This window comes from Danio rerio, chromosome 3 (genome assembly GCF_052040795.2).
Source record: "Danio rerio strain M-AB ecotype USA chromosome 3, GRCz13ab, whole genome shotgun sequence".
Taxonomy (NCBI): domain Eukaryota; kingdom Metazoa; phylum Chordata; class Actinopteri; order Cypriniformes; family Danionidae; genus Danio; species Danio rerio.
Window position 1 is genome coordinate 29,863,731 of NC_141023.1, and position 26,490 is coordinate 29,890,220.

General features: G+C 37.3%; 1 protein-coding gene across 4 annotated transcripts in view; it reads right to left on the reverse strand.

The window, feature by feature from the left end:
- Positions 1–1,347: 1,347 nt before the first annotated feature.
- Positions 1,348–26,490, reverse strand: part of lrrc4ba (leucine rich repeat containing 4Ba) — a 67,406-nt gene continuing 42,263 nt past the window's right edge. For 2 of the 4 annotated variants that reach the window (XR_015480891.1, XR_015480892.1), the window contains 3 exons: positions 18,801–19,302; positions 6,414–8,732; positions 1,348–1,426 (listed from right to left, as the gene is read on the reverse strand). Coding sequence is in view for 2 of the 4 variants with exons in the window: in XM_087244619.1 (XP_087100745.1) it covers positions 6,789–8,732; positions 18,801–19,046 (2,190 nt within the window). In the remaining 2 variants the exon portion in view is untranslated. Of the gene's footprint in view, positions 1,427–4,765; positions 8,733–18,800; positions 19,303–26,490 lie in introns of those variants that run through there. The other 2 variants (XM_087244619.1, XM_087244618.1) reach the window with 1 other exon arrangement.

The window sequence follows — 26,490 nt, forward strand, 5'->3', positions numbered from 1 at the left end:
TGAGTGTGTTTTGTGTCCATCATTCCACACTTCGTTTAACCAGTTGAATAAGTGCATCATCCAGTGCACTTATTCTTTTCAGAGTTTTCAGTGTGAATGCACTACTTACACTACTTCTACTACAATATGGCGTAGAATAGAGCAAAAGTATGTGATTTGGGATGCACCTAAGCATTTGAAGGTGAAGCTGAACTTTCAGCATAATTACTTCAGGTTTTCATCTTATGATTTCAGTGGCAGCTCCAGGATAATTCTTAGGAAGATGAGAGGGATTGCGGTGCATAACACTTCATAGGGGGTGCTAAAAAATAAATAAATAGCGAGCAAATTCAGTGAAATGGTGTTTATTTTTTATAAACAGAAGCTTTAAAAAGGGCATGCTTTACTGTTTTCAGTTGTATCAAACTTCTCCTATGACACGGTTAGTTGAACTTTTAATTTCAACTTTCTAATTATTTCAAATTACAATTTATGATCTCACAGTAGGAACTTCTCTTTAAACGCAGGCTACATTTGCCAATTTTATTATTATTTGCAATAGACAAAGTCCAGAAAATGAATTTAACTATTTCCGGGTAAGCCAATTTTTCATAGTAGCTAAACACTAGAAGCATATTACAGTTCATCTGTTGTTGAGATTAACAGCAAACTTGTTAAGAGTTGTAACAAGTACACTGGTATCTTTCAAGTAACATTAGTTTTTCTTGTGATTTTTAAAAGAAAAAGTGACTGTCCTGGGGCTTCTGACAAGCCTATTGTACCATCAAGCCTCCCCCTGGTGCCGCCACTGGTTTTAATGTTCATGAGGAAAACCTCAAATATTTGAATAGCGGAGTTTAAATATTGTAGCTTTTCCACCAAAATATTGATTTTAATTTAAATATTCAGCACTGCTTTTATTCACATTGTGCATTTTAGAATTAGACAAAGATAAAGATTAGACTTTTGGTGATGAATGCTACTTCACCATAGTAATCTGGGGAAACATACTTGAAGTGGGAAATTTCTGATGCCAGATATTTCTCTGATCAAAGTTCTAAGAACCTGAAACTGTGCATTAATGTGTGAAAATGTTTTTTTATTTTATTTTTATTTTTTTAATTGTTTAAGTGTCTTGTTTTGGACCTATTTAATGGATGCAAGATAATAAAAATAAAATGATTAAAATGATATTATTAATAATATTGGTTTTGTCCACGTTTCATTCAAATTGATAAACTGTACTTGATTGCTGTACCAAAGTACCTCTAAGGCAGGGGTGTCCAAACTCGGTCCTGGAGGGCCGGTGTCCTGCTGATTTTAGCTCCAACTTGCTTAAACACACCTGCCAGGAAGTTTTTTTTTTTTGTAAATCAAGTAAGAGCTTGATTAGCTGGTTTAGGTGTGTTTGATTAGGGCTGGAACTAAACTCTTCAGGACACCGGCCCTCCAGGACCGAGGGTGGACAGTGGACACCCCTGCTTTAAGGCAAGTCATTTAAACTCAGGGACCATGTTTGAAACGCCTCTCGGGCATTCTGTCTGAATGGGGAAACATCAAACTCTCCAACACTGTTTGCCAAGCTTATGATTACATTAAATATTTGGAATCACCAATAAAATTAAGCAACAACTGTCTCATAAGATTAGTTTCTAAACGTTTGAATCAAACAAAATCAGCATTTTTTTCAGGGTGCCCAAGCTAAAGCGTTTGCGCACTTAAACGAAACAAGATCACGACGCCAACCTCATTTATGGCCGCTCTACACATTATCATCCTCAGGATAATGTTTTGTCAGGTCTCGCTGCTCTTCTGAAGTAATTCAAAACTTGCTTTTTGTGGGGCGGTTAAAAAAAATCCTGCTGTCGTGATGTGCGTTTGACAGGATGGACTGTACCTCACATTTATTTCATACAGATTACAAAACCAAAAATCTCGTTTTCAAGTGCACTTGGTTCATTTAAAAGTACAGATTTTAAGCTTTTGTGGATATATTTCGCAAGTATTCGTTGACATTCCAGTGGTCTGAGCTTCTGCCCCAGAGAAGCATCAGTCTATAGCGATCGATGATTGGCTCTTGTACTAGTAGGCGGGGCTTCATTCACCATATTGACTGTTACACTTTTCCCCATTCAAAACTATACAAGTGAAATGTCTTGTGTATTGTAGAGCCTTTGGCTATACTTAAATTGTATTATTATAAAATTTCTGAGTTGTTCAAGTCCCATAGGTTACACCACTGGCCCTGATAAAGCTTGATGCGTCATTTCTTTTCTAAACAATTGAACAATGCTGTTTTTCAATCCAGCCCCACAATTGGCAGAATTAGTGTCAGGGTGTCAGTGAAGCTCGCAAAATCTGTTTAAAGACTTGAGTGTCATCCACACCACGCCATGAAAGATTTGCTTGTTCTGTCTAGCCATGATAATTACAATGAAGCAGTGTTTCACATGAAGAATGACACCATCCCTCGCAGCTGCTTTAGAAAGCCACCATCACTATAGCCTCCACCAGCAGTAGGACTGAAGTCTGATTTTAAACTGTAATTGATATTCTAGCAACACACTCTGAAGTGAGTAGAAGCTGCTTGTTTGCGAGCTCCGCTTGGTTTTGTTGTTCACATTGTGACATCTCAGGGACTAGTGCTATAGATGTTCTGCTGATGAATCCAAGACCAAAGCGCAAACGACCAAATACAAATGTTTGAAGTAATTGCTAGAATATTATATTTACCCCCCACACCCAAAAGCAAGAGCTGCCCTAGATTTGTCTGTCAAAGCTTGAGCATGACTGCAACTTTAACACACACACACACACACACAAAATGGGGACCATCGTCGCACATCTGAATTATGTATCACGACCCGCTAATAGGAAGTACTTCCCTCTATTTCAACCGGTTGGAAATTGGCACGGCTGCCCCCTGACTTTTCGATTGGGGTTTTAGAAAAAATCCCAACTGATGCCTTTTCTCCATTCAGAAGATCACACAGAAGCCGGAAGCGTCAGGAAAATACGCTAAAGTGATTTAAACCGGGGATTTAAAATGGATGTCTGACTCTCGCCGTCTTGAAATATGGCAAAAATAAATAAATAAACACACAGAGATGTCACTAACACCCACACCAAAAAGAAACAGAGTTTCTTATTGTAAAACACACATCACAAACTTGCTCTCTCCCACACACACAGACACCCGAGGGCAACGAAAACAATAAAAAACATTGGTGTAAACGGAGAAGCTTATAAAAGCTAGAATGGCCATTCCCATAGCTCTCATACACTCGCACACAGACCCATGGTTAAGCCAAAACCCGCAACACCACATTCTCTGGTGCTCTTTGCATAAGTCCTAACCAGCTGGTGGGCATGGTCTTTCTCTGCAAAGCGTGTTTATGAGAGAGCGGAGATCCGTCGGCTCGATGTGTATGAGTGTGTGTTTCGGGCCCTGTGACTCAGATACCGCAGTGCTACGAGGGAGAGAGAGCGGGCTCCTGTCTTCCTACCTTTGTCACAGCATTCGCATGCTTCGCAAAGACTCGGAGATATCTGAGGTTGCAGGCTAGGTGAAGATCATGAGATGTGTGATATGTTATAACAGTCTCTGCCCTGTCCTACCACCAGTCTGCTTGGCAATACTTCCTTGTGAGTTGCTTTGGAAAGAAAGCATATGCCTTGAGCACAAATGTAATACGATTACAGTCTGGTACACACATATGAACACACACACAAGCAGATGTGTATGTTAATCACCCGCCAAGCAAATGAACATATGCAAATGCTGCCGTGAATATGGTAATTTTGAGTGTAGGGGACGATGTGCCTATGGAAGATCAATGATAGGGACGTTTCGATGACTGCTACTCAAGGTTCATGAATGTCAACGTTAAGGAGCTTTATTGATATGCAGTGTGCTGTGAAAATGCTAATTTGCGATTTTAAGAACGCGGTTATGCCCTCATAAATGGCGTCCTATACTGTCTCAGTCCTCACATTTGCATTGGAGACCTGAACGCTGTGATGGAGGTGGAGGTTGGAGGAGGGGGGGACTGTCGCAGCAGCAACAGTTGCCAGGGAAACCTCACCATAGGAACCTGTTGGGACGCTGTGCTAGAGTATGGGTGCGCCAATATGTCGGATGACACGGTGGTGTGCTCACGTGTGGATATTTGTACGTGTTGTGGGCTAACAAGGTTTGACAAACACAGGCACAGGGACCCACAAAGATGGCACCCTGGCTCTGACAGTGTTTGGCACATTAGTGCGAAGGCGTGTTGCTGTGGCAACAGGGTGTTGACATGGCACAGTCGCACTTCTCGGCACTGATAATGGGTGACATTCTGAGAACAGGCATGTATCAGAAACCCGGTCTCTCTTTTTCCTCTCTCTCTCATATCTATTTCTCTGCAGAGAAGAACTCTACCACCAGCCAAATCACATTCTGTCTGCATCTCGGGAGAACTGTCACAAAGCTTACGCTCTAAGGGGTTACATACAGTGGTACCTCAAATACATGAGAAACAGAAAAACAGAACAAATCAATGCCACCAAGTTTCACAATTTCAGTTGCCATTTTGTGTGCCATATATATGTGTGTATATATATTTTTTTTAAATTTCGAAGTGACTTCTGCTAACAGAACATTTTTCATAATTATAACGTGTAATATTAGCTAATTATAATAACAATAACAATATTACAATTAAGATAACACTTGATTTTGAAAAAGAAACAAAAAGAAACTAGGTAAAAACAAATAATGAAAGACACTTATTATCATAATAGATTTGTTTTAAAAGAGCTCTATAAGTTTCTATAGTTTCATTTATTTGTCCATTTTCGTTTTTTTAAAAAAGCTTTCCAAACTCCAATCTTGCTCACTGAGTGGGTTTTCTCTTACCTTTCAAAAGGTCCTCTGTTCGCTTTTCTCAAACAGTAGTTTCGTCCACATGTCTGGACAAAGTGTTCGCAATAATCCATTTTACCCCTGCAGTATTCACCAGAGTTTGTGTTCTGTTCTGAATCTTGTTAAATCACAATGGCAAAAAAGCAGGGTCCTGGTAAAGTTTCGTCTTGTACAAAACAGGGGACAGGCCATTTAGGGGGCCATTTTAAGGCCCATCTATTTCCGTGTTTGGAGTTGTTGTGGCTTCATAGTGCTTCAAGCAAGTCGTTGTCAGTACGTCCACTGTTATTCCAGCTTTTCTGAGGGGATTATCAGCAGTAGTGACAATCATTTTTACACAATGAAAACAAACATCACCTCTAGGTAAAACAAAGAAACACACCAAATCCGCTATGCTTTTGACACTTGATGTTTTGTCAATAATGATGATAGCAGAGGTAATGTAATGTCAACAAGAGCCTCTTTTTACTCTGATTTCAATAAAAATGTCCCACTAAAATACTCTTTCTCAGAATAGCAGCATGTAGATCAACTTTTACAGTGTTTTTTCCCCTTCATTGCATTACATAGTATCATCATTATTGTCTTCTGTTGATAATGGTGATAACCAATCGACCCAATTTGGATCCTATAGGCCAGTGGATTTAGACAGTATTGTGTATATATAATGCAAATTAAAGTAACCTCTCCTCATTTACCCTGTTAGGTATAGAAAAGGGGAACCTTGTAACACTTATAAAACAAAGCCAAATGATCTGAAATCAAACATATTTTCCACAAATCCATCCCTGTCCCTCAGTCTCCTCAGGATGCCCTTAAGTCCCATGAGGACGTACCAGTTTCAGGCGCATTTTTGTTTTTATGGAGAGAAAGGAGTTTTCAATGACAGAGCTACAGCAGCAGCTGCTAATTCTTCAAAAGCCGTGGCTTTCAGTCAGAAAAAAATGCAAATATTCTTCATAATTTATTTCTCTGAATGAAAATATATTTATATATCATGTATACTTTCATAGTTTATATATTCTTTTAAAATTTGTATAACTTTCACTTGTCTTTTTGCGCTTTAGGTTCTTGTTTGTTTTTCCTCTCTTCCCCTCCACCGTGAAAGCCTTGGAGAAAGGGGAGAGACTGTGTCCGTCATCATCTTGAAACACAAGCCCTCTACACAGTGCTGGTCTACTAATCCATCTTTCCATCATAGTACTACAAAATCGTAATGATGCATTTTGTTACCGGAGCTTCTCTAAACCATCTGCACAAGTGGTCTTCCGTTCTCAACCACTGTCCATATACCTAAGGTTTCCATGTATTTCTATATACACTTCCTACCTAATGGTGCATATGATTTTCATTTTAGTAGCATCTCTGCCTTATTGGTGGAGTTCTGTATGTGGTGTGATGTACACACAGGTCTTTTCATCTTCTGAAATATGTCTGTACATATGCGTAGTGATGCTGATGTGCAAAGATTTTGCTTTGGCACAGATTGGTGCAGTTTTGGCACGTAATTATCAATCTTGCATTGCACGAAAAAAACTATCGATTTATATTTTGTTGGCAGGTGTAGTTTTGTTTGCTGATGTTTGATGATCCCCCTTGATGCGTGCGGGGCAGAGTATGGCAAGACTGATTTTAAACTCTGGTTTGGTTGCCTGTGTTCCTTCTAGAAATACTCCCACTCTTTGCCAGCATATGTACTTTGTAGTGATTTCACAGCTGTATTCTTGTGTAGGTAATATTTCATACAATGCTGGGTCTGCCTTTCTCATTACTCCTGAGAACATACCCATAGGGGTTGAACAGCCAATACCCTTCATCTGTTTCTGTCTCCCTGATATTCTTTCTCCATTTCTTATATGCACATTTACCTTTCTCCCCCTCTCCCTTCCTCACTTTCTCAACTTCAGATCTGGGTTTCTTGGACATTCTCCTTGGAGCCACTCTTGAAGAGCAATGGCTCAATCTGTGGGTTCTGCCCTTTACCCATCAGGCCTTTCAGTGACCCGTGGATGCCAAGGGTTGGCAGAGGCATTGGAGAAGGTATGGAGCATGATGTACTTCCTGCAGAGACTGGCACCTGCGTGCAAGAGATGGGTGTCTGGACCTGGGAGCAGGGTGAAGGGTTGTTGTTATTATTTAGGCCTCCACCAAGGCCCAGACCCATCATGTTATTGTTGAAGTGATGGGGCTTGTAGTAATGATTAAGATGGTCTGCTCGTGCAAGGTTGGGGAGGTTGACAATTTCAGGATGGTGCAGCCGCAAACTCTGTCCGCCTCCTCCAGACCCTATTTGGGGTACTGTGGATCCTCCTGAGATGCCGCTGCCACGCAGGCCCGTTCCAGCTCCAATCTCATCTTCAACATTAATGATTTCAATGGCTCGTGCCGGCCCATGATGTTTGTGCAACTGGTGCTGCTTTCTCAGCTTGTAGAACACCACCAACATGACAGCAGCCATGAAGGTAATGGCCACAAAACAACCAATGATGATCTTGGTCGTTTTCATCACGTCATCCAGTCCAGAGGGGTAACTGGGCTCAGAAATGGGGACTGTGAATGTGGGTTTGGTTGCTCGAGGAGAAGACGATGAGCCAAAGATTGAGAGAGAAGAGGCAGTTGTGGGAACAACTTCATGCCAGAGATGCCCAGAAGGGGTCGGACCAGGAATATGGATGAAAGTCTCGTTAAAGGTACGCAAGGCAGAATCTTCCTCTCCTGTAGTCTCCACTGTTTCTACTGTGACTGTGGTGAAGTAGGTGTAGTTGACACTAACGTCTGCTGCGGTCACATTCAGGACAGCAGTTGCCGTAGTGTTCCCAGCTGAGTTGGTCACCATGCAGGTGTATTGTCCAGTGTCACGCAGTGTAACATTGGTGAAATTCAATGTGCCATCATGCAGCACTGAAATCCTGACACGATAGGAGCCATGGGTCATTAGGGTGCCATTTGGTGTGATCCAATTCACAGAGGTCATAGACGTACCAGTGCGACACTTGAGCTCGGCAGCCATGCCCTCCGTTACATTGAGGTCGGTGGGTGGCTCCACAATGACAGGGGCATAGCAAGTGAAATGGCTCTGGTCCAATTCCCCAATGTATTTTCCCTTCAGGTAGGGGGGTGCATGGCATCGTGCACAACAAGTTGTGTTGCTCGGCACAGTTTCTTTTAGCCACCAGCTTAGCCACAGCACATCGCAGTTGCAAACCCATGGGTTGTGGTTAAGGTGCACTCGCTCCAGCTTTTGAAGTGGAGTGAAAAGGTCATGGGGCAAAGAGTGCAGGGAATTGTGAGATAAGTTGAGCTCCTCAAGATTCTTGAGATCATCGAAAGCATTACGCTCAATGACTGACATCTGAGAGTGCATGAGCCATAGCTTGCGCAAAGATTCCAGGCCTTGGAAAGATCCTGGTCTGATGATTTCCAGTCTGTTCCCAGACAACTCTAGCTCCTCCAGTCGCACCAGGGGAGTCAAGTTAGGGATGTCCTTCAGGCCACACATACCCAAGTTCAGGTAGCGCAGATTGATGAGTCCAACAAAGGCTGCGTCAGATATATAATCCAGCTTCTTGAGTTCTCCCAGGTCAAGACGCCGCAGCGAGGGAACGCGGTGAAATGCGTAGCCTGGTAAGGTCTCAATGGGATTGTTTCGTAACCACAGTTCCCGCAGCTTGCTAAGGTACTCAAAAGCTTGCGATGGCACCAGCGTGAGGCGGTTGTCAAACAGTTCCAGAGTGTTGAGGTTTGGAAGGCCATTGAATGCACCAACCTCTATCTGTCGAATCTGGTTCTTGGAGAGCTGGAGGATCTCCAGATGCCGCAAATGCTTGAATGTGTCTGATTTTATCACCTAAGTGAGAAAATTACAGGTACAAGTTTAGGATTAGAGTAATGTGTGATAACTTTGTTCCTGTGAAGGAATAATATCTTAGAAAATATCAAGTCATACACAAGTTGAAAAAAGTACATCAAATACTGACTGTTGTGATTTTCAGATAAAATGTTTTGCAAGTTGTCACTCGTAATGTTTGAAGTAACACACATTAAAGGGATAGTTCACCCAAAAATAAACAATGTCATCGTTTACACAACCTCATGTTGTTCCAAAACCGTATGCTGTTATTTTTAATCCATAAAGCACAAAAGCCAATTTTTGAAAAATCTGTTTCTTTCTGTTCTTGTTAACCATTTCTTCAATGCTTATAAAATAGGAAGAAAATACAACATTGTAACATCGCATTAAAATGAAGCCATATAACAGCTTTGAGCAAGGAACAGAATATCATTTAAGTTGCTGTTCACGGCAAATCTTCCCCTCCGCTGCAGCACTCAAATGTAATTCGACACATTTGAACTGGCATTTGAACCATGTTCAGTTCTGACAAGCAAGAACGAATTCTGTTTGGTTTTAAACTTACAGGGCATTGTTGCACGATTTTTGAAGGGAACATTATGAATAATGAAATAAGTTTTAGTTCTTTTGCAGTCATCATATGGCTTCAGAAGACCTGCAGTACAGCACGGGTTGCTATACTTTAATGATGTTTTTATTTTTTGGAATTTATAGCAAAATATCAATATCAACTGTAAAGAAAATAACTACATTAGGTTTCACCACACAGCTGCATGAGGATTCATGCACACAACATACACCACTTATCATCTTGCATGCATGTCTTTAACAATCAATTTATCAATCATTCAATAAATATTAATATTCAGTTTTATACAATCTCACATTATAATTTGTCCTGTTTAATATTGTCAAAATTATGTTAATTGTTAATGTAACTGTTTTGGTAAAATGAATGTTTGAGATTTCAAGAATATTGGTGTTGCAGTTCTTTCTTAAGCATTACTTAAAAAAAATCTTATTTCTGACTAATTAACAGCAGAAGCAGATGTCAAAAAAGCATGTTGTGCTCCTCAAGTGCTTGGCCCTAAAAATGACTGTATGTGGCTATTTTGTCAATTGCAATACTCAAGACCTAATATTGTCTCCTTGCTAAGAGTGCAGCTCCAGCTACTAGGTCTAGATTTTTTTTTTTTACCAGTTCTCTTTGTTTAGGAGAATCTAAAATAAATTGACAACACACTTTTATTTTAATATTATGTTTAACATATACCATTGCTAAACATTGTCAATTAATTAGTTCATTCATTTTCTTTACACAAAATAAGATAGTTTGAAGAACATTGGTATCCAGAAGCCACTGAAATTTATAGTAGGAAAAAAAAATGTATATAATTGTCAACCAGTTTCCAACATTTTTCAAAATATATAAACAGAAGATATGAGCCTTTGATGGGTTTTGAAACCATCTCAACATAAACATTGTTTTTTGTAACCCTTTAACTGACTGCTTTACCAAATGGTTGACCATATTTTGACTGTTTTAAATAATAACTGTTAAATGACTGTTTAAATAATGGATTACACCAGAGGTGTAATTCAGCACAGTTTAGCTCCAACTTCCTTTAACACACCTGCCAGGAAGTTTCTAGAGCCAGAAAGATCTTGATTAGCTGGTTCAGGTGTGTTATTTGGGTTTGGAACTAAAATATGCAGGACAACGGCCCTCCAGGACCGAGCTGACACTCCTGGTTTACATAGACAGCATTGTCGTTTTACAAAAAAAAAAAAAAAAAAAAACACATTATCCTGTTGCTGTACTACACTTAATTTTGGTTTTACTGTAAAAAAACAACAACAACAACACATTAAATGAGAATCTGAAATATTTTATGACATACTTAAAAAAAAAAAAAAAGATTATTTAGTATTCAAAAATGTTTTATTCTGATTATTTTTATGGTCTTACATTATTACACATTTTCAGATTTTTCATAGTACAGGAATTTATTCCAGTACTTTTACCATAGACCCGCATATCTACCATTTGGTAGAGGCTGAAATTTTAGAAATTATGGGATGTGTTGCAAAATACAGCATTGAGTGTTTACTAGCGACATTAGAAGTTAAGAAATGCAATCTTTTTTTTTCCCTTAATCTTTTTTTCTTCATTTAGCACTTATTTAAACAATGAAACAAATCTATATTTAATTTTTTTATTTTATTTATTTAAATGTGTAAAAATTCCAGACATCAAATTAGGACATCATTTTTAACTAGTATACTAGTTTTAAAGAAACACTCCAGTTTTTTTATTTTATTTTTTTTTATTTAATTTTTTTAGGAAAAAAGGTTCATTTAATTTTGAGATTATAAAAATAATTTAATTTGATCATTTTTTAAAAATTCAGCCGATCTCCAGATCTGGCAGTAGTACTTTTAGCTTGGCATAACATAAATCATTAAATCGGATTAGACATTAGACCATAAGCATCTTGCTCAAAAAAAAAAAAAAAAAAAAGAGTTTTGATAATTTTTTCTATTTAAAGCTTGACTATTCTGTAGTTACATTGTGTATTTAGATCAACAGAACATCAACAGTTGTTATTTTCTAAGCCGGGGGTTTCCAAACTACCCCTAAAATAATGCCAGTGACTCGCAACCCCCGAAATTCATCTTGGGTGATTATAAATATACAAATGTTGCACACACAACAATAGGCCTATATAAACACAAGCATATTGACAACACAAAAAAGTGCAATAGTCTTAACAACCATATCATTTTTATAGTCAATTATTAATTTGTTTAATTTAATATTAACCTCAACTAAACAGACTGGTGGACACAATGCTTTCAGCACAAGTCTATTCTTGGTTTAATTTTGGAGGCTGCTAATCAGAGATCATTCTCAATGTTCAGTTGTGGCCTGTATTCATTTTGAATGTATTTGATTGCCATAAAGGTGTCAGACAGTTTACCCTGGTGCTATGAAATCAGTCTGCTGCAGCTGATGCTATTGCTTTGTTGTTAATATGACATAAACACAGCGATCCTATTAAAAATAATTTTAAGGCTGATGGGTTTTCATTTGCATATTGTTGTTTTTTTTATTATCTGTGGGTTATGGCTAAAATATTGTAGTTTAATAAAATTAAGTTAAATTTTGGAAATCACAAAGCGACCCCCTGTCATTGTCCCGCGACCCCCACTTTGGGAACCACTGTTCTAGGCTGATATGACAAGGTTATTGCTCCAGAATGAGACTATAGTTTCAAGGCAAACATATTACATGATGTAAGAGTCAAGCTTTAAATGGGAAAATTCTTGAAACTCTTCAGTCATTTGTGAGTGAGATGCTAATGGTAATGATCTGATTTAAAGAATTATGCTAAGCTAAGATTAAAGTGCTCCTGCTTGACCCAGAGAAAGGATTTAAAAATGGTAAAACTTTACTGTTTAACTGTAAATGATGAGAGAATTTTTCTGTTTGAGTGAACCATCGCTTCAGTAACCCAACACAATTAGGGCTACATGTGTGAATTTCTCTAATTAGAGATGGAAGCACGTCAACTTCACTTAACCAAAGAACAACAAACAAACAACAACAACAAAAAAAACTATCAGATTATAATAATGCACTAACCAGGCTGGAAAAATAAATAAATAACTGAAAAGACTAGAGAATATTGACACTTCCTAAACAGGACGGGCTTTGAAAGTGTTTGTCTCTGTGCATCTGATGCCGCCAGAACTGCTTTTCTTGGGCAGCGAGAAGCTTCCTCCTGGCCTACTGCCACAATCCCCTCTGTATATGGAGCAGGGGAGGGAGGAGGGTGCTAAACACACAGGGTTGGGGGTGTTGAAGAGGAGGGTGGAAACTGTCAGAGCTGCACTCTTGTGGTAAACTGCTACGGGAGAGAATGAAGCCAAAGAATCTAGGATGCCTTCAGGTATTAAAACATTTTTAGATTTTTAATCATTTCAAGTGGGGCTCGAGGACACAACAAACCAAATCAGAATGTTCAATGCTTAAGTAGAGGCTTGATGAACAGCATTATTATTATTATTATTTTTTTTTTAATAAGCTAGTTTTTGGTTAACACTTTCAGTGTCAGGATTAGCCGGGTATTTACTGTTATCTTCATCTTGAGAATAAATCTAAATCTTCTCACACAAAGTAGGTCATTTTAACACCTGACTCCACACTGAATCCTAAATATTTGAGCAAGGCTGAGCCATTAGCGCTAAGTGTTCAAGCAACATTAGTGAAACTGACAGTCGATAAAGCTAAGAAACAAACAAACACAAGGCTCCAGACTAACAATCGAGAGTACTGGTGCTAGTGGCACCAACATATGATTCAGAAGGGCTGATTATCATATTAATAATAATATGAATAAAGTTTGTATGGAAGGATTTAGAGTTCTTAAACTGATCTGTAAAAAATGGTAAAAAAAAATCTTATCTTTACATTTATATCTTATACATTTGCAGATCATGATGATGTAATGTACTGTATAACATTCACTACACTGTAAAACCCAACAGAGTGTAGTCAATTTACTAAAAAGTAAATTCTACTCATTTGAAATTAGTTTTGAACTCATTAAAAACCTCATTACTTCAACTTAAATGGCGTAAGTTCACAACAATCGGTTTCCACAAATGGTTGCCTTAACTTATTGAGTTTTACAGTACTCAACTGGTTTGAGTTCTCCATTTATGGGGTTTTACTGTGCTCAAATTGCTTCATTCACTCATTTGGATTAAGTTCACAGTACTCATTAGGATTAGTTTTTGAACTTTAAAGCTATTGTTTTAATCCGTTTTCTCAAATAGTTTGAGTTACCTTCACATTTTTTTACTGTGGTACACTGTAAAACCCAAAAAGTTGTCTAATTTTACGTTTTTCAAACCAAAAGAACTATAAAGACTTTTAGTCTATATAAAATATAGTCTGTATCAAATATAAATGCCAACTAATATGACTTATTAACAGAAGAAATATCTGAAATGTCCATGTCAGCTTCCCTCATTCACTTTAAAATGGCAATGGGGATTCCTCCAAGGGAACAAGGAAAGGGTAGCTCTACAAGTGGAGTGAAACGCAGCCACTGTGGCTATGTTAACATGCACCCATTTTCATCAATCTGAACTAATTGAATCTGATTGCAGATCTGTTTACATGTACTCTAAATGTAGTCTGATTACAATATCCTTTTATTTGTGTGTTATATACATTGTTTAAAACTTGTACTGTTTGGATATAGCATAATTTAAAAAACTTTTATTGTTTTTGTATTTTTTAAGCAGGCTACATGTGTCTCTTAGTTTTAATTTCAAAAGTTCGTTCCCCAGACAGGGTGATCTTTATGCACATTAATAAGAAAAGTATTTAATAGTTTATTGTTAGTATAATCTAATAATAATAAAATTAAGTGAATGCAGGACTGAAAGGTGCAACAATTATTGTATACTTAATAAGAAATGACTATAAACTATATACACTCTTTTTGGTGTTAATTGTATTTTCCAAATTTCCTTCATTTCACTTTTTAATTCTAATTTCTAATATGTTACTTCTGCTGTATTAGTTTTGTTTTAATTAAATTATGTATAGGGCTGATTTAAACTTATATTTAGGCTTCAGTGTGCTTTTAAAATACAGTGCTTCATTAAGCAGCCTAATGAAAATATATAGCCTGTGGTGTTAAATGCTTTATCATGCATTTATTAAGATACATCCAGGCTTACACATTTTAACAGTGCACTACACATATGTCCTAGAGACTTCTGTATACAATTGAAAAAGTAGTCTAATTCAAGCGTTTACATCAGTGGTCTTAAACTCGATTCCTGGAGGGCTGCAGATCTAGTTTTAGCTTCAACCACCTCCAACTCACATCTGCTTAACAGTCTCTAGTAGTCTTGAACATATTGATTAGTTATATCAGCTGTGGTTGATTAGGGTTGGAGCAAAACTGCAGCGCTGCAGCCCTCCAGGAATAGAGTTTGAGACCCATGGTTTACGTATTCATTTTTATACTGTTGGATTGGATTAGAAAAGGAATTAACTACTCCTTCAAATACAATAAAATTTTAATTTGGATCAACTTCTGTCGGATCAATTAAGTCGGATGCTTTAAATCACGGGTGCCCAAACTCGGTCCTGGAGGGGTGATGTGCTGCAGATTTTAGCTCCAACTTGCTTCAACACACCTGCACTAGTGTTTCTAGAAAAACTAGTAGGAGCTTAATTAGCCAGCACAGGTGGGTCTGATTGGGGCTGGAACTAAACATTGCAGGACCCCAGCCCCTTAGGACTGAGTTTGGGTACTCCTGCTTTAGAATATGATTACACAGTCAATCTGATTACACATGTATTATTTGTGTTCATGTACACATAACCAGTGTTTCAGATGTTTTCCACAGTGTTGAGGAGAATGGTGGCACTCAAAACCATTTTAGGCTTGTTTCAGAGAGCCCTTTAAATAAATCAAACATACCCTAATGGATGTTTAGTGGTCAGCTAAACTATTTTTCGGTGAATCGCATTTTCTCTAGTTCGTATGGCACTAAAAACTTTTCTGAACTGCTGCTGTTGAAACTAGTGATGGCTGCTTTTGAAGCACTGCATCATGAAGCTTCAAAATCTTTACAAATCTTTTTACGAATCTTTTTTTTTTATCAGATCAGTGGTTCAGAGTATCAAATTGGCAAGGTCATGTAATTTCAGTAAAGGAGGCTTTGTTATGTCATAACTGTTTGAAAAAATGGTTTACGTTTTTTCAATTGTTTTCCACTGGGGTGGGGCAATGCAATCCACTTGTTAAGTTGTGCTATATGAAATACTGTTTTCGTGTCCAAGCTGCTCTTTATTTACATTGCGAAAATATTCATTTATGACCACTTTGTAGTCCTATTACACATTTTAATTTTATATAAAATCATGGTGTACACACCAGTCTCTGGACATGCTACATCACAGACATCAATATTTTAAAAATTTATAAAATTTATATATATATATAACCCCCTTTGAATCTATATCTATATATATATTTCCCAAATGTTGTTTAACAGAGCAAGGAAATTTTCACACTATGTCTAATAATATTCTTTCTTCTGAAGAAAGTCTTATTTGTTTTATTTCGGCTACAATAAAAGCAGTTTAAAATTTTTTAAACACCATTTTAAGGACAAAATTATTATCCCCTTTAAGCTATATTTTTCGATAGTCTACAGAACAAACCATCGTTATCCAATAACTTGCCTAATTACCCTAACCTGCCTAGTTAACCTAATGAACTTAGTAAAGCCTTTAAATGTTACTTTAAGCTGCATAGAAGTGTCTTGAAAAATATCTAGTCAAATATTATTTACTGTCATCATTCATTCATTTTCTTGTTGGCCTTGTCCCTTTATTAATCTGGGGTCGCCACGGCGGAATGAACCGCCAACTTATCCAGCAAGTTTTTACCCAGAGGATGCCCTTCCAGCTGCAACCCATCTCGGGGAAATTACTGTCATCATGGCAAAAATAAAAGAAATCAGTTATTAGAAATGAGTTATTAAAACTATTATGATTAGAAATGTGTTAAAAAGAAATCTGTAAAACTTTATAATAACTACACACTATAAATCATTTATTAAGCATTCGCATCTAGTGAATTCATTATCTGTTAAGCATTAACTCTACATTAATAAATGTTAGTAAGCAGTTTATAACTGCAGCTATTAATGCTGTATTCTTGACTTACAACCACATGTATAATGTGCTTAATAATTGTACTTTTTTATACTTTGTTAATGATTTGTTTTTTATTACTAAATAAAGTATTGAATTATATACAAACCAGTTATTTAAGCATAGTTGGTGGTTTTTAAAGATCATTCAGAATGAGTTAGTAAATGATTAATAAACTATTGAAATCAACATTTATATATCTTATTATTCAGGCATATATTTATACTTAACTAATGTGTTAATAAATGCTTTATTAACTCAACTTCATCCAGTTTTGTGACCTAATCTAAAGTGAGGACTATTCTTGCTTTATAAATGACAATTAAAGAGTCAGTTAAATTCTATAAAGGAAAGAAGTACATAAACAACATTATTCATTTCTATTCATTTGAAGATACACTAATCAAACTGTATCAAATGAAAAGTAAATCTGTGCAACCTAATCTAAAATAAAATGACTGTACAGTTTAAACATTGCATCTTTTTATATTGTTAAATTATTATATTATTGTTGTTTTATAGAATTTTATGTCGTATTTTGACAATCCTGTTATTCAGCAATGGTTAATATTTACAATAATTTGACTTTTTAGATAAGATTGCAATGATTATTGTTCATTTGATACCAAACCTTTAATTATCATTTATAAGGGATTTATGAAGTATAAATAGTCTTGACTTTAGATTAGGTCATAAAACTGCATGAAGTTGAGTTAATAAAGCATTTGTTAACATACATGGTAAGTATTAACATATGCCTGAATAATAAGATGTATAAACCTTGATTTCAACAGTTTATTAATCATTTACTAACTCATTCTGAATGATGTTAAAAACCTCCAACTACTCTTAAATACAACTGGTAATTTAGTAATAAAAAATAAATCATTAACAAAGTATGAAAATACAATTATTAAGCACATTATACATGTGGTTGTAAGTCAAGAATACAGCATTTGTAGCTGCAGTTGTAAACTGCTTACTAACGTTTATTAATGTAGAGTCAATGCTTAACAGATAATGAATTCACTAGATGCGAACGCTTAATAAATGGTTTATAGTGTGTAGTTATTATAAAGTGTTACCAAAAAATCTTCTCTCCAATAAACAAATTGGGGAAAAAATAAACAGAGGGGCTAATAATTCTGACTTCAACTGTATATTGCAATCATGATTTTTGATTTTGGTTTTATATAAATATTTATTATTACCATTTGTTGAGTCTCCCCATACAGTTTGATAAAGCGGTTGGACCCGGAAGCCGTTTTGAGTGACGTCACACTAAACAAGCAGATACTATAAAATTTACTTGAATCACAGGGGTTCATTCAGATTGCCCCCCAGTATTGAATTACTAAACAGTTTTTCTATTTTTTTCCAGATCTCAGATCAACTTTGAGTTTGTGGACATTTTAATGAGACTTTAATGAATTTTGTCAAATTCAAAGGAATAATAGTATATTGTCTCATGTTGGCCCGTTTTGCAGAGCCCACAATAGAATCGAACAAACATTCTAAGTTATATAATAAATTATGAGGTATACTTTCAATTTAAAGTTCACAATTCCAATGCATGTTATGCCTGCATGTTTTGTTGCATTTAAACATATCTGTTGTGTTAGTGAAGTGTTGTTAGTGAGACCAGCAGGGGGTGCTCAGCCTGTGGTCTGTGTGGGTCCTAACCCCCAATATATTGATGGGGACACTATGCTGCTCAGTGAGTGCCGTCTTTCAGGTGAGACATTAAACCGAGATCCTGACTCTCTGTGGTCGTTAAAAACCCCAGGATGTCCTTCAAAAAGAGTAGGGGTTTAACCCTGGCATCCTGGTCAAATTTTCCCACTAGCCCATGTCCTTTATGGCCTCCTAACCATCCCCATATAATAATTGGCTTCATCACTCTGTCTCCTCTCCACCAATGGTGTGCAGTCTGGTTCAATATGGTTGCCATTGCATCATCCAGGTGGATGCTGCACACAGGTGGTGGATGAAGAAATTTCCCCATAAAAATGTGTAAAGCGAATTGAGTGACCAGTAAATCACTATATAAATGTAAGGAATTTATTATTATTATTATTATTATTATTATTATTATTATATTGGATATAATAATATTTTCCCATCACTAGTTCAAACAAGTAGCACCATTTCATTACAACCTTTAATGTATCTCATGCGCAACAAAATGTCATCATTTATCAGTTTTGGCATTCAGTAGTTTCGCCAGCATAACAATTTTGTCGTACTAGAAATGTGACCAATTAGTCTGGAGCCCTGAAAAATAAACAACCCCAGCCAAAGTAGACATGGTTTACCTGTATGGTGTTCTCCTGTAGGTTGAGGTATCGTGTGTTGTTCGATATATTGTCGGGCACCTCTTCTAAGTGTTGTCTTGCGCAAATCACTCGACTAGCTTGATTGGAACAGCTGCACACCGCAGGACAGGTGGAGGCGGCCCCCACTGCCTCTTGACCTGGGAGGAGGAGCCGCAACAGCAGCTGGACCAATAAGAGGAGGAGGGGGGAGGGACTAGGAAGGCTGGTCACCGTGGTGATGCGCATGGCAACTGGGTCATGACCCTTCCTTTATTCCAAAGAGGATGATAGGCTTATTCCAGTGTCTTTCGTATGACGTCTCTTTAATAGATGTCACTCCTGCATTTTTTTTTAGCAGAAATCCTCCATCTCCTTGGTCGGTGGCTTATCTTGTCCTTGCTTATTTTTTTTTTTATATGGATACAATTACATAAGTTGTGTCGCCTTAGCCTTAACAACTCCTCTTCTTTGACAGGCCTCTTTGTGATGAATACATGTTTTACTGCAAAGGAGAAACAAAGAAGAAAGCCATGTTTTGTTACTCTTACAAAGACAGATATTTGAGGTATAATAACATAATTGCAATCAAATGAATGTTCAAGGAAATGAATGCATCAAGTTGGCAGGAACAAAATGGTTTTTAGGGATGCAGAGACTAAAGACGTTTCATATGCAGTGCTACTGTACATTAGAAATGCACGCAGGTTCTCTGTCTGTGCGCGTTAATGATCCTCTTGATATGTGTTCATGCTTTATGTAACCAGCAGACATGCAAAATATCATTTAAGTAGCTGCTGCATGCAAGGGTCAAAACAGGTGAATTGAGTAAACCTGTTGTCTATATATTTCATATCTGCAATAAACATGCATTTAGCTTGTATTAAAACTTATTTTATTCAAAGATTTAGTCCATCTGAGCACAAAATGGGAAAGTTGCATGGCCCTAAAACTTTGCTGTGCTTCTCGCAGTTCAAACTAGTGATGGCTGCGTTTGAAGCACTCCATCAAGAATCTTTACGAATCTTTTATTTTAGATCATTGGTTCAGAGTGCGTATCAAATTGGCAAGGTCACGTGATTTCAGTAAAAGAGGCTTTGTTGCATCATAACTGTTTAGGAAATCTTGAAAATCGTTGAAAATCTGTGTAACACCACAAAATCCACATGGGTTTATTTAGATCAGAGGTTCCCAGATTTTTCAGCCTGCGACCCCTAAAATAACAATGCTAGTGATTTCCGACCCCCAAATTCCTCTGAGGTGGTTATAAATATACAAACGTTGTGCACACAATAATAGGCCTATATAAACATGAGCATATTGACAACACACAAAAACTGCAACAGTCTAACAACCATATCATTTTTATAGTCATTTATTAATTTAGTATTAACCTTAACTAAAGAAACTGGGGGCGAAGCAGTGGCGCAGTAGGTAGTGCTGTCGCCTCACAACAAGAAGGTCACTAGGTTGCTGGTTCAAGCCTCGGCTCAGTTGGAGTTTCTATGTGGAGTTTGCATGTTCTCCCTGCGTTCGCGTGGGTTTCCTGTGGGTGCTCCGGTTTCCCCCACAGTCCAAAGACATGTGGTACAAGTGAATTGGGTAGGCTAAATTGTCCGTGGTGTGTGAATGTGTGTGTGTGGATGTTTCCCAGAGATGGGTTGCGGCTGGAAGGGCATCCGCTGCGTACAAACTTGCTGAAAAAGTATAATAAAGGGACTAAGCCAACAAGAAAATGAATGAATGATAAAGAGACTGGCGTACACAATGTTTTCAACACAAGTCTATTCTTGGTTTGATTTTGAAGGCCACCAATCAAAGATCATTCTCAATCAGTTGTGGCCTGTATTTATTTTAAATGTAAAAGGTGTTAGAACGTTTATCCTGGTGCTATAAATTCAGTCTGCTGATGCTATTGCTGTGTTGTTAACGTAAACACTGATCCTATGAAAAAAAAATGTAAAGGCTGATGGATTTTCATTTGCATATTGTTGTTTTTTACTATTAAAAACTACTATTTTTGTCTTCTGTGGGTTGTAGCTAAAATATTAATTTTCTTTTCGGCTTAGTCTCTTTATTAATCAAGGGTCGCCACAGCCGAATGAACCGCCAACTTATCCAGCAATTTTTTTTTTCCGCAGCGGATGCCCTTCCAGCCGCAACGCATGACTGGGAAACATCCATTCACACACACACTAAAGTCAGTTTTAGCATACCCAATTCACCTGTACCACATGTCTTCGGACTTGGGGAAACCGGAGCACCCAGAGGAAACACACACGAACACGGGGACAACATGCAAACTCCATACAGAAACGCCAGCTGGCCCAGCCAAAGCTCTTTCTTGCTGTGAGGCGAACGTACTACCCACTGCGCCACCCAGTTTGGGAACCACGGATTTAGATCGCCCCCAGTGTCAAATCACTTACAGGTTTCATAATTTTTTTCATGATCTTGGATCAGCTTTAAGAGTTTGTGGACATTTTACCAAGACAATGGGCAAATGATTTTGCTTGAATATTTTGATGTCATTGTGTCTATTTCAGCATCATCCATGAAATGAGACAATCTTCCTACTATAAAAGCATTTTCACCATTAAGTTACTACAGAATTACAAAGAGAAAAATAAAATGTTTACAGAGGTAAATATCAGAAGACCAATTTTATTATTACAATGGCGAGAGAGGAGACCGCGAGTAATTAAAACGCTCCAACTGCTTAAAAAGCAGAGAACTGAGCACAATTCACTGCTTGTGAGTTTGCTGGACAGTCTTTCACTGACAGGGAAATACATCAGAACCCAGCTAGAAAAAAATGGAAGCTGAAACTCTCTCTCTCTTTTTCTCACACTCTCTGTGGCCCCTTTGAACTGCTGGCGTGTTTGTAAGATAACATTTTATCGCCTATCTCTGCTGTTATAATGTTACTTGTGGATCCAGACATGAGTATGTCTGCAGTTTGAGATTTTTTCCACCACGTAGCCACCTTTAATGGATCAGCTGATTTAACATACGTGTCCATGTCACTGAACAGCACCAGAGCCGCAATGACCGTTAGAGCCAACGGCAGCATTTTCTGTTGAGCGTGTGACCAATCATAGGCGTTTAAGAACGCTTAAAAAGCAAATGGGATAATATTTATATTAGTTTATTTGCTCTAATTGTTCATGTTGTTCTGTGCATGTACTTTAATTTGACCTGCTCAAAGAAAACACTTTTTTGAATGTATCAAACAAAACTAAAGGTACAATAAATATATCTGACTGCTTGTATTAAATGACAAAAATGTATTACAAATAAAATAAATATAAATGATCAATTTTAACACAAAAATAATTGTGTTTCTAAGTAAAATATCAAACTGTGTATAGAAAGCATTGTCATAGCACTGTGATGCTCCGAGATATCGAGTTGAACCAAATTGATGGAATTGAATTAATAATCGTAACTGAACCGAACTATGAGACCAAAGTAGGTTCACACCCCTAATAAATAATTTATTAATCATTTAATTTATTGGTTAAATAATATGGAATATATATAATTATGTTTTTTTTTTTTTTTCTATGTAACCAATAATCTGGCAAAAATGTATCAAACTTGTAATGTGTGCTACAAAGCATTTAAGATTTATGCAAGACAGAATGGATCTGGCTACTCACCGTCACCAGATTTACACGCTTGGCTCCCTTGCGCTTTTCTACAATAACACTGCACGTGTGAACTATGGTACTAATCTTTATGTCCATAGGCTTGAGGCTCATGGGGTCTTAGAGCAGCATTAACTGGTGCAGTGTGCTTTGGCTGATGGATGGCTAATTCAAGCCGAACCCCATGCAAGAGGGCTCCGCTCCCTCTCACTGCAGGTTATTTAGACTCCAGTAACCTTATATAAGGGTATCCAATGAGACACGGGCCGTTACTAATGATGATGGTCCTAATTATCGTACTCTGACATGCATGTTCATTTAACACAGGATTTTACAGTCGGTGCAGTGAAAAATAAGAGAGGAAGGAAGACAAGAGATGAAGAGAGAGAGAGAGCAGGGCAGAAGGCAGAAGGATGGAGAGATTATTAAACTGATAGATGACTGTACAGCTGCAGGGATAGAAGAGAATCATCAACACTAATAGATGAATACTGAGACTGAGAGCAGGAGAGGAAGAGAGAGAGATCCAAGTGAAATGTGAACGCGGGACAGACAGTAAGGAACAGATATGGAGAGAGGGAAATGTTAAGAGGACGAGATAGCGGGCGAGGAAAAAGAGGAGAGCGAGATACATTAATATTAATAATTTCTCCCAGAGAGAGAAGCATGAGGAAGGCTTAATAGAAAGGGATGAATATGAAACAGACAGAGAGATAGGAGGAGAACAACAGCATAGGTGCATCAAAAACAACAAGAAAGATGGAAGAGATGCAGGAAAGACAACACAAGGGAATGAATATAAAACAGGCAGAGATAGAGAGAGAAGAGATAACCGAACTGGTGTGTGTGTGTGTGTGTGTGTGTGTGTGTGTGTGTGTGTGTGTGTGTGTGTGTGTGTGTGTGTATATGCGCATGTGGTGGTGATGTGATAAAATTAGTTTGAACAGTCAATGGAATATACATAGAGTTCAATGACAACACACACTTATGCATGTCTGTAAACACACTACATGCCTCGTTCACTAGTAACTGTGCAAGTATTCTTATTCATGTGTACGGGAAAGGTTACGTTTCTGCCAGACAAGTCTGTATGCACATAAATTTGCGTTATTTTATCTTATTTGTTGTTTATTTTTTTAAAGGTCACATTACACTTTAAAAACCAGGCATTACCTAAGACCCTGCAATGAATATGTGTCAGCAGATATGACCTCATATTCTTGTCTTTTCTTTAACACATAGAAATAACATCAAATAATGTTTAAAATATTTACTCCCCTTTATTCCCTTCTTTGTATTGAGTACAATAGTCTACTGGACAAATGTCTTTTAAAATATGAGAGTTTAAAGGTGCTGTATATAAGTTTTGGACTCTTCTGAAGCATAGAAATACCATAAAATGCAGAGATTTAAGAAACATGCCAAGTGAACATTCCTGTTTATCTGAAAAACAATGTCAGATATTCTGCTTTGAAAATGTGAGTTACAAGCCAGAACGTCTGTCTTTGTGTTGGTTCTTTTAACCCGCCCAATGCCACGTCAGCCAATTATATTTTAAAACTCAGGTTGCCTTGAAGGAAAACTGCATGTTTAAGTCAGAAACATTCTCAAAGCATGCGTCTGTTACTAAAATGTGACCTCCGGTGGACAGTAGCAGACTCCGAAATGAGAGACAGATTCAGAGTTCCACATGAGGTAATTAAATAGCAAATAATATAAATATTTCAAGCTTAAACAATAGGTAAGCAGGTTTCATCGTAACTCTGTGCCCTAACAAGACACTATGGCCCCGTTTACATTTCCAGTTAAATGTTAACCAATTTACTTTTTTTTTTTTTTTGCTCATATGTGACAGAGTTAAGAAATGTTCTGACTGTTAAACATTACGTGACAATACAGCTATCATGTGAACAGTGATATCAGATTTATTGAGGCATTCCTTTTTGTACGTCATTAAGCTTGTGACAATGTGGTGGTACTTCTATGCGGTTTAATGATGTAGAAGGAAATGCAAGTGAGGAGACGATAGAGGAACAACAAAAGGAAACATGGAGGAGGAAAGGGATCACAATTTTCTTCCATTAGACCTGAAATCTCTCTTGTACCCACAAATTCCTCTGAATGGTGGAGGACACCATATATAAACCATAGGCGCAAGCTGCGATGATGGCCCTGTCTCTCCTAATCTGTCTCCGCCTTAAAATCATTTTAAAGTTGGGGGAACTTACTCACTAATCTATACTCACTCTATAATCTATACTAATCTATAATCTATACTCACTCATGAAATGGTAAGGTTTATAATCTAATTAATACATATTAAACCTCTTTAACATTTTTAAATGTACATGCTGAATCACTGACATGTGTTTTATTTGAAGGCACAGTTCTCAACCGTTAATTTCAGACAGTTTTTTTTTTTTTTTTTTTTAGGATAGTTTAGGATTATTTACTTGCCCTAAAATTGAGCAAAAACACTGGAAGTTAATAGCTATGCTTTCATGCAAAGATGCAAATTAAACTTGAGCACAATAATAGAATATTGCTTAGGATAAAATCGCCACTTCTTGATAAACAGGTACCAAATATCAAGCTGATGTGGGACTCAGATAAAGAAGCTGAACTGCAATGAACGTAGACTTTTTGACAAAGCAGACACTCAGGACATTTCTGGGAGTAATTCTGACCTACTTTGATGACAGACTTGGCTGAGGGATTTTGAATGGCCAAAACAACATTTAAGAGGTTTTACAGTGTTGTCGGTCTGCTGGTTAGTCCTTTAAAGGCAAAAAAAATACAAGAGAAACCAGGCTCAGCTAGGCACGACCATTTTGGCCAAATATCTTGTGTAGTGCAGCTGTCTGGACATTTTTCAAATTGTATGTGCATTTTGGCATTTACATTAAGCATTTTTTTTGTGATATTCCAAAAGGCGTAGAAAAATAAGTGGATGGAAACATAGCTAATGGCCATCTTACCATGGTAGAAAAGCAAGTTTAGTATATCTTGAGGGTGATAAATTTTTTTTTATTTTTGGGTGAGGTGATGTCTTCATTCAAGAGTTCACAGGACATTCTAAAAGTCACAAAGTGGAAATATTTACAAGCAGATGGATGTTAAAATAAAATGAAGTCAACTATTATAAGCTGTTAAAACATTGCTCAATCTTTGCAAATATATTCTTACATAATCTTGCATACAGTACATGCAAGATCCTTTCCCCTCAAAAAAAGAAAAAAAGAAGAAAAGCCAAAAATGTCATCCTTAAAACAAGATATAAAGGGACAGTTCACCCAAAAATAACAATTCTCTCATCATTTGCTCATCATTTTGAATAGAGCTGGAAACCTTTAACCATAGTATTTGTTTTAACTACTGTGGAAGGCAAAGGTTTTAAGCTTTCTTCAAAATACATAATCCTTGTGTTCAACAGACGAAAGAAACTCAGTGCTGGAACCACTTTGGCGTAAATAAAGAGTACATTTTAAATTTTGGGTGGAAAAAAATGCCTTTAAAAAAAAAAACCTTGTATAGGTTTGAGCCACAGTCACAGACCCCATTTACACCTGCACTGTAGGAAATCACGGTTACCTTCATTTTTAAATCTCAATCAAATTAAGTTTATTAAACTTTTATGTTAAACTGACTTAAAACAGCTTGCGTAACTTATACAATCAAGTTAGAACATGATTAACTTAGTTTAATAATTTAAATTAAACTACAGCCATGTCACCCTGCAGCCCAAGACCGGTTACTCACTGAAGCTAAGCAGGGCTGAGCCTGGTCAGTACCTGGATGGGAGACCACTAGGGAACACTAGGTTGCTGTTGGAAGTGGTGTTAGTGAGGCCAGCAGGGGGCGCTCAACCTGTGGTCTGTGTGAGTCCTAATGCCCCAGTAAAAGTGAAGGGGACACTACACTGTCAGTGGGCGCCGTCTTTCGGATGAGACGTTAAACCGAGGTCCTGACTCTCTGTGGTCATTAAAAATCCCATGGCACTTCTCGTGAAAGAGATGGGGTGTAACCTGGCCAAAGTCCCTCTA